Below are 9,015 nucleotides of genomic sequence, written 5' to 3'. Positions count from 1 at the left end.
ATCAGAGACTCATACAGACGCAGACAAGATCACACTCACAAGGTCAATTGTTAGATACACACACTGATTTCCTTCTTTGTTTGTGGTGCAAAAAGTGTATCCTCTGTCACCCCAGCAACTATGTATAGTCGTACTCTTTGCTGCCTGAATACAAACTCTATATATTCTTCTTTCTTGAGTAGCTTTGAGACATCAAATCCAGTTTCCTCTAAGACCTGTGATATGGAAGAACAGTACATAAGACAGACAGCCAAAACAAGTTTGACAAAATATTCAATTATTCACTATTAACCCATGATCCAGGTCTATACAAAGAATCAGCAGCAAACATACAGCATGTGAAATGCTAACTGCACCGGGAGGATAGCACTATAGAAATACAAGTAAACCATTTGAGCTTTGATCATTTCTATACCAATGAGATAGTAAAAAGATACACAAAGCCTATATAGTTGACATTGACTGCAGCACTATTCTCGTTTGCAATATATCCTGTCTACTGGTGAACTAAGAATAATTCTTTCCTCAATTATAGCTCACGTAGGAAAATCTATTTCCAGTACCTAGGGAGTATGTGCTATAACGAAACTTTTAAACTAGCATGAGAATAAGATACCCAGTTGTCCAGAGCAGAAGATATAAGAGAGGTTATCTTTGCTATTATTTCACCTCTGTCATCTACAATTAAAAAATTCATGCACTCTGACACACTACGTTGACACATCTCATATGTCAACAACCAATAAAATATAACCAATGCATCCACTAAAAGAGGTCAATCTTACCCCATAAGCGGTCTTCCTTAAATTACATAGTAGTATTTTCTTTTTTTATTAATATACACTTATGATCAATGAGTGGCGGTTGTTGGAGCTATCAGTATTGCTACAAAAGTGCAGAATAAATGAACCAAACAAGAGACAGGAATACAACAGAATGGATACTAACCTCACGAATGGCACAAGCATGGTCTTCTTCATCCTTGCTCTTCTTCCCGCGGGGAAAGCTCCAGCTCGATCCTTTCCATCCTTTAACCAACAAGCACTGCAGGTAAAAAAAGATACCAAAAAGAAAAGAAAAGAAAAAGGTAAGCATACCAAAAAAAATGTAATTAGAAAAAAGTATCTGGAAACATAAGTATCACCCCAAAGGGGTCTAACCCGTTCATATGTCTCATCGAGGATAATAGCTCCAGTGACGGGAACTCGACACTTGTAAGAAGTAAAGTCTTTGAAAATGTCATCAATATGAGTAACATAAGGTCTCAACACATCACAGCTGTTGAATACTAAGCCAAGTCAAGGGAAAAAAAAAGATCCAGAAGAGAACAATAGATAATACAGAAAGAAGTCAAGGCTATGTGGCAGCATCTGATTAGGCAAATGAGATCATAAACGAGCATTGTACTAACAGTGAGAGGATAAGAAATGTAACAGTGAGAGGAGAAAGGCAAACGAAATTTCCAGAAAGGATACAGAGAGAAGTAAACTCTTTCAAAGACAAGGACTTGAGCTTAGGATCATTCTCTACAGCATTATCTTCATAGTACCAATAAGCATACTCCACCAGAAACAGAATTCTCTCGAAAGACTGTTGATCTTCTTCAGGGACGTTCAAAACGAATCGACTGAAAACCAAAAAAAATTTCATTCACAAAGCATCACAGTTACCCAATTCAATTCCGAGCCCAAACAATTGAAAAGAGAAGGAAAAAAAAGAAACACTAGATTGATTTGATAAGATTACCTGCAAAGATCATCGAGAAGTTCCTTGGAAGGGAGGCAATTACCGATGTTCTTCGATGAACTTGATGATCGATGGAGACCCGACATTTTTTTTTTTTTTTTCCGTCTTCTAGTGGTGAGTGAATTCTTCGTGCCTTTATTAAAACCCTAATACTGGATGAGAGGAGGAGCTCTCTCTATCTCTATCTCTCTCTATATCTATATATATATATACTGTAGGGGGTAGGTAGGTATATAAGCTTTTGGTTTGAATCGGAGGAGGTGGTGGATGGTCTCGTCGGTGAATCTGATCGCTCCGGAGAAGAGAATCTGAGAGAGCGACGATTGATGATTGTGTGTATCTTGAAAAGGTGGGCCCCTCTTCGGCCCTTTATTATAGCTGATGGAAGTAAAGTGCGCTGCTGCCGTGTGTCTATTACTCTAACAAGGGTGGTGGATCAAAATATATCCGAGATCCGACCCATGTTTCCAATTGGGTCGCATTTTTATTATTTTTATTGTCATTTTTTTCTTAAAAAAATCATAAATACATAAATTCAATCATCTATGTTCAATTTTTTTTAATTTGATTTTTTGCCAAAGAAAACAATTACGTATTTGCTTTGAAATTGAACAAACTATTTTTTTTTTTACTTTTTACCAAAATATACCAAAATAAAATTTCACATTTAATTTTAATAAAATACATATATTTCTAATTATCTAATTTTTTCCTTAAAAATTCATTTGTCTTCAAAGAAATCGAAAAGTTCAGTGTTCTTGTAAATGCAAGGAAATTAATTGTATTAACCTTTTTTTTATTCCTATCTTGATGAAATTTCACATTTAATTTTAACAAAATATAAAAAATTCAATCATCTATGTTCAATTTTAACAACTATATATTATGATTTTTTTTTTTTTTTTTTGCGAAATTTTATCTAGGTAAACTTATTTGCTTTGAAGTTGAACAAATTATTTCTAACAATTACTTAGTTGCTTAGAAATTGAACTAATTATTTGTAAGAAGTTATTTACTTAGATAAAATTTCGCATTTAATTTTAATAAAATACATAAATTTCCAATCATCTAATTTCCCCAATTAATTCACATTTTCCAGAGAAGTAATAATATTTTAAATCGCCTGCAAGTGCAAAAACGTCAAAAGTTCTCACCGAGTAAAAACTTTGACCGTGGCCGAGAGAGAGAGAGAGAGTTGTCTCATTTTCAGTAATTCACAAAAATTGTTGGTACTATTCGTTCCTGGAGGAGGATTTATTCGCCGTAGTATACACCCACCCACCAGAGAAGATCGAACAATAGAACATGTCGTGGCTGCGAACGGCCGTCAATAAGGCGGTGGAGGTCGGAAACCGCAAAAACATCACCCGAACCGTCAAGAACTATGCCGACTCCGTCGTCCAGCAGGCTGGCCAAGCCGTCGCTGAAGGAGCCAAACTCTTCCAAGATCGCATTGTAAATTTCTCATTCCCTTTTGCTTATTCCCCCTTCTAATTGGTATTTAGGTCTAATACCTCTAGATTCTAGTTTTGATTTTGTCATTTTCACCCTATTTATGAACTTATTATAGTGCAGTTGTTACAGTTGCATTACTTAAAGACTAGTATGAATATTTCTGATTGCAAACTTTTACAGGGTGTTGGGGCCTTCAAGAGTGTTAGTCAGACGATTCAGAGATTAGAAGAAGCTGCAGTCTCATATAGAGGTCATGAAAGGGCATTGCTGATTACTAGATGGTTAAATGTTCTCAAGGAGATTGATAGAGCTACTCAAAGTTCTGTAAAGGATAAACAGATGAGCTCAGAGGAACCACTTGCTTCTGATGAAGCAAAGAGACGTGAATGGGTAGTTTTTTTTGTATTCCTTTCAGACGATAGGAAGATGTTTGCAAAGAAGTCCACAGTTCTCCCGCTTCCTAAATATTAAGGATACTAGTTAAGTAGAGATGGTTATGATCTTTAGTGGTGCTGGGTTAAGAATCTTACATGTTCCTGACCTGTTTTTTGTAAAAGAGAAAAGAGGATGCCGTTTATGAAGATGTCATCATATCATCCTGCATTTTAGAATTTCAAGAATATTGCTTTAAGTAGAATAGTAGATATATTTGCTATCCTTAGTAATATAGGGTAACTTTTTCTGTTAAAAAGGTTTGATTATCAGTGAGTTACTAATTACTATTCTTCTTTTAATTTCATATGTTGTATTTATCACCCTTTTGCCAATTCAGAAGATCCCTTTCCATGTGTAGGTTTTGTATTACGACCCAGATATAGGTGGTGAGCCACTAAATTTCCGTGATGTTTTTCTGCAAAGTCAAGCTCTGGAGGGCATCGTTCTGTCCATGGTAATCTTTCGCAGCTTAAACGTTATCTTTTGGTGGCTATCTGTTAAGTAATAACAATCAGTACCCACCCTTTCTCTAAAATTTCCATTCGTTTATATACGTAAGGGTGGACTTGTAGGAACCTGAGAGATGCAGCATCATTGATTAGATTTCACAGTTTTAATTCGAGATAATGAAATGTAAAGAAAGTGTATAGCTTGGCAAAAAGAAAGTAAGGAACAAAAACCAGCTTAAGTAGTCTCTTGTATGTTCTGAGAACCTGTCATTTATCTTCTTTCTCGGAATGTTTTGCACATAGTACTATACTTATATTATTGTATATGTGAAAATATGTACCGTCTATGGGGGTTAAAGGTTTGACTGTTCTATTACAGATTATTGAACCACCACATGACGAAGAGATTACTCTACTCCTGGATATGTTTGGGTGAGTCGGCTGGTATTCCAAATTGCATTGCCAAAATTTGGCTTCCAAAAGGAGTCTTAGACTTTTTCTTGGAAAAACCGACACAGTTTATTGCTATTTCATACCTAATGCGATTATTCATAGATCTTAACATTGTTTTCAGGCTTTGTCTGAATGGCGGAAAGGAAGTTCATGATGCTATAGTTAGCAGTATGCAGGATCTTGCTACAGTATTTTCGAGTTACAAGGATGAAGTGTTGGTAACCGCTTGATCATTAAGCATTATTTAATTTATGGGTGTTTGGATTCCTCCTAACTTGTGTTTTCTTCTATGTTGCTTGGGCTGCTCTTGGACAGGTTAAGCAGGACGAATTGCTTCAGTTTGCCCAAAATGCCATCACAGGTTTGAAGATTAATGCTGAATTGCTGAGGTGAGAAATGAAGATATTGATGTGCTTTTTTGCTCTCGTTTCTCTTCATGAATGAATGAATGATTCATAGGGCATTTGTTCATCTTGCATCAATTTTAATTGAATTCATGTTTTCAGAATTGATGCTGAAGCTTCTGATCTGAGAAAAAAACTCGAAAAGATAAATGCCTCTCAAATTCCAGAGCAGAATGAAGATAAGGAACTTAAAGAGGCACCTTTAACAATAGAGGTGAGAGTACAGCATTATTTCCAAACCCTTTTTTTCTCCCTTAGCTCATTTAGGTAGTTCCATTATATAGACTTCTCATTTTGCAGGCTTTTAAAGAAACACTTGCGAAGATTCGTCTTTGCTCCAGCCTAGAAGGTCTTCTAGTTAGAAAGAGACAACTAAGCAACGGTGATTCTCTAGATATACATGCTCAGAAAGTAAGTCTGTAAATTTTATTAGTCTCAAATTATATAAGTTGATTGGTATCGTAGTTATCATCTTCTTCTACTTGTTTGTGCTGATAGGGAATGTTAAATGTATTCAATGAGAGCATATCATTTCTTGACTTCTGAAGGAGAATGTTTATTATCGAAAATAAAGATATTTTTTTCTTGGAACCAGGTCGACAAGCTCAAGGTGTTATTAGAATCTTTAGCAAATTCAACTTCCAAAGCCGAAAAGCGAATATCAGAGAACAGGTAAGACTTCTTATCGACTCCAGTTAGTTTTTTTTCCTGCCATTAAGACTTTTTTTGTGGTTTAATTTTGATCTGACATGGTAAATTCACCAGACCAGAAGAATAGGTTTTAAGTCTCGTACTCTTTGTTTACTATATGCATGTTCAGCAAATACAGCGGAGACAAAGTGCAATTTATTCCTCATTTATTTTCTGATTAACTATATATCAACAATGCTGAGCCTCATCAAAGCTTGTCTTGTTACCACTTAGTGCTATTGAGCGAATGATTAGTCTGTGGAAGTAAAAATACCATATATGGATACCAATTGTCCATTTTCTCTTTTCGCAGACTTCAGAAAGAGGAGGCACTAAAAGCTCGTGTGGTGAAAGCAAATGAAACCGGTGAAAAGGAAAAGGTCTTTGTCTCCCGCTTTTTAATTTCTTCTTTTGATTATTGACTGCAAAACAAACACTAATAGTTGCAGCATTCTTTGGCATGTTCATCAGCTCCCAGTATTAAGGTTCTTTGCTATGATTTATTATGTACAGGAATTGGGTGCAGAAATTGAACAACTTGAGAAACAAAGAGATGAGCTGGAAGCCGAACTGAAGAGGGTAACTGAATCTTCTCTATTAAATTGGTTTCTTGTTTTATTCTGGAGGTTTACAAACACACGCTTAAAACAGACGAAGTTTTTTTCTTTTCCACTGGACTTAATTGTATGAATGTAAGCTCATCATGCTGTTGAATTGAAATATAAATATTTTATTTGATTCTATGTATTTAGGTATGATTATTGTGGTAGGGAAGGTATATCAATGAATATTCTCCATGTAGGTAAATATATCATTAGCTGCTGCTCAAGCGCGGTTTCGTAATGCAACAGAGGAGAGGGATCAATTTGGTGAAGCCAACAATCAGATAATCGCTCACCTGAAAACAAAGGTCGCATATTCTTATAGATGAGTAGCTCTTATGCTTAACAATATCAACGTGAAATCATTTGCGTATGTTGATTCTGCATGTAGGACGATGACCTGTCTAAATCAGTTGTAGCTTGTAAGAAAGAAGCAGAAGTTATTAAGACGTGGATTAATTTTCTTGAGGATACATGGCTTCTTCAATGCTCATATACCGAAACGAAGGATAAACAGACTTTGTATTCTATCTACTCTCAGCTGCTTCTCTCAATACATCTTGCTTTGCTGCACGACCACAATAATTAATCTATTGAATGCATGTCTTAGGGACGAATTGGAGAAGCATGAGGATTATTTCTCAGATGTTGCCTTTAATACACTTTCTGTGTACAAGGTAACCTCTGTACTTTGATCTAGTTAATTGATATATGAAAGAACTAACACAAAAAAAAATTCATATTGTGCAGAAGGAGGTGGCACCTTTAATCAGTCGTATAGAAAATTATGTGGAAAATCTGAAGAATTTGGGTCCTGGGTAATTTCCTCTTGTTGAATTGAATTGCTCCATTACATTGCTTGATGTCTGATTAATAACACTAGTTGGAGTGTGACTGTACCTAGCGGTAGTGGTGACAGTTTCGCATGTGGTGGTGGTGACAGGTCGGAGAAACCGCCAAATGCCGATCAGGGGGACAATCAGGTTTCAAACCCGAGGAAAATTCTGGAGCAGGAGTATATAGACTATGAGACCAAGGTAAGAATTGCTGCTTAGTAGGTCGTTTTACATTCAGACCCAATGACTGGGACCAAATTCGACTCTGCATGGTTGTGCTATATTTTTCTCTTTGTTCGGTTGCTCTTCCTTGTCACTGATTTGGTTTTATCAGATCATTACCACCTTCAGCATTGTCGACAACATGAAAGAGCAATTCCAGGTTCTCCAGAGCAAACTGGAAAAGTGAGTGGAAACATAACTCTTCGATCTTTTAGCAATCCTAAGTTTTGAAACCCTTTTGAAATCCTACATGATTCCAGAAAGGAGGACCGGCGTGTGAAAGAGCTATTTGATGACATGGAGAAAATGAGGCAGCAATTTGAATCCATAGCGAGGCCAATGTTAGAGATAGAGATTCCATCACCTAAAAGCAGTGCTTCATCACCCAAATCTCCCGAGCCCAGCAGTGGCATGGATGCTCCAACTGAATCTACTCTGTCCCAAACGTCAGAGTTGAGCAAACCGCCTGAGGCACCAAAAACTACTGCCGGTTCCAGTCAGGAATTTAACCCTGAAGCTGAACTAGCGGAGCTTGAATCTGAATTTGGTAAGGTGGCACGTGATTACTCTGCAGATGAGGTTGATGGATGGGAATTTGATGAACTCGAGAAAGAGCTGCAGTAGTAAGTAGTCCAGCGACTCGAATAATATGATCATCACACGCATGTCCACCACATACACTGAAATGTTTTTTCTCGTACCTTTTTTCTTTTGCCGCGTAACTCCAAAGTTCATTCGCTAATCTGTATGGTAATTTTATGGTAACTGCCTGTTGACTGTGTTGCATGTTTACATGGAACAAATAAAAAACCAAACGTAATTAAAACTGTGTCCTTTTTGAAACTTCTGACTCGGCATGTCAAATGGACCTGAACTGCCTTGCTAGCCTCGCTACGGAATTTGCAATGTCTTACTCTCAATGAATCGTCTCTCAAGAGAATCCATTCCTTGTTGTTTTCTGCATGTCGTTCTAACGTTTTCCTTCTATATGGGAATCTAAATTTGTACTATGGGACCATCAAAGACGGATTATAATCAAAGCTTGTCTTGATATGCCTCTTAGAGGTATGGAGCGGATATATCAGTTCTCCAATTGTCTTTTGGCAGACTTGAGAAAATGGTAGGTATCAAAAAGCTCGTGTGGGTCAGTGGGTGAAAGCAAATGTAAGGTCCTTTTCTCACGCTTTTTAAATATTTATGATATATGTAATGCCAAAAATTTTAACTAGATTATATTTTCTAAAGTTAAAGTCATTGCCATATAAACAACATTTTTAAGATTAAATCCATTAACAGTCTCTAGGAGCGTTTCATTTCTCTTCATCAAAAAATTTCTAAGCCTTCAAGGTTTTTTAAAATAGGAAAAAAACAAAACAAAACAAAAAGACTCAGAATTTGTTTAGTGAAGTCTCTCATGGTCGCCTTTGTTACTGAAATCGAGTGGTGTAATCTCGAGTGATCAGATACGACGAGCTAAGAAGAGGTCGTCTGGCGTGGTCTCCTTGAATCCGTAGTGCAAAGAAGAAAAGGAATGGAGGCGATTTTTAGGGTTTCCGTACAAGAGGCGATTGAGCGGCGATTTTCAGATCTACTCTCCTAACCCTTCGATTTCAGTACAGCGACTCTAATTGCTGGAACATTAGGCTTGTGTGGCTTCGGTTCTGTGGTATTTGTATAGGGCTTCAACTTAAGGCCTAAGTGGCTTAGATCTGAATTCCTTCGC

The 9,015-nt window shown here is 36.8% G+C and overlaps 2 protein-coding genes across 2 annotated transcripts in view; one reads left to right on the top strand and one right to left on the bottom strand.

Annotated features, from left to right (window-relative positions):
* LOC104705611 (mRNA-decapping enzyme subunit 2-like) overlaps positions 1-2,166 on the bottom strand; it is a 7,179-nt gene extending 5,013 nt beyond the window's left edge. The window contains exons 1-5 of the mRNA XM_010421640.2: positions 1,747-2,166; positions 1,476-1,627; positions 1,161-1,288; positions 949-1,044; positions 63-215 (exon numbers count right to left, since the gene is read on the bottom strand). Coding sequence (XP_010419942.1) covers positions 63-215; positions 949-1,044; positions 1,161-1,288; positions 1,476-1,627; positions 1,747-1,832 — 615 coding nt within the window. The 5' untranslated portion in view covers positions 1,833-2,166. The remainder of the gene's footprint in view (positions 1-62; positions 216-948; positions 1,045-1,160; positions 1,289-1,475; positions 1,628-1,746) is intronic.
* LOC104705609 lies at positions 2,893-8,135 on the top strand. The gene is made up of 18 exons (XM_010421639.2): positions 2,893-3,201; positions 3,382-3,591; positions 3,995-4,090; positions 4,465-4,517; positions 4,660-4,756; positions 4,854-4,927; positions 5,045-5,156; positions 5,243-5,353; positions 5,538-5,614; positions 5,946-6,012; positions 6,146-6,211; positions 6,435-6,542; positions 6,626-6,756; positions 6,845-6,911; positions 6,985-7,052; positions 7,178-7,271; positions 7,405-7,475; positions 7,553-8,135. The coding sequence occupies exons 1-18, from the start codon at positions 3,052-3,054 to the stop codon at positions 7,914-7,916; spliced, it is 2,016 nt and encodes a 671-aa protein (XP_010419941.1). The 5' UTR covers positions 2,893-3,051; the 3' UTR covers positions 7,917-8,135.

Source organism: Camelina sativa, chromosome 8 (assembly GCF_000633955.1).
Source record: "Camelina sativa cultivar DH55 chromosome 8, Cs, whole genome shotgun sequence".
In the NCBI taxonomy this organism is placed as follows: Eukaryota; Viridiplantae; Streptophyta; class Magnoliopsida; order Brassicales; family Brassicaceae; genus Camelina; species Camelina sativa.
The sequence above is the reverse complement of the archived record's forward strand: the minus strand, read 5'-3'. Positions and strand labels throughout refer to the sequence as shown.

Excerpts from the sequence above, each read along its gene's own strand:
- LOC104705609 (XM_010421639.2), top strand. The coding sequence starts at position 3,052 with ATGTCGTGGCTGCGAACGGCCGTCAATAAGGCGGTGGAGGTCGGAAAC. Across the intron at positions 4,518-4,659 it reads CTACTCCTGGATATGTTTGG|GCTTTGTCTGAATGGCGGAA; the intron begins GTGAGTCGGCTG and ends CATTGTTTTCAG. Across the intron at positions 6,212-6,434 it reads TGGAAGCCGAACTGAAGAGG|GTAAATATATCATTAGCTGC; the intron begins GTAACTGAATCT and ends TTCTCCATGTAG.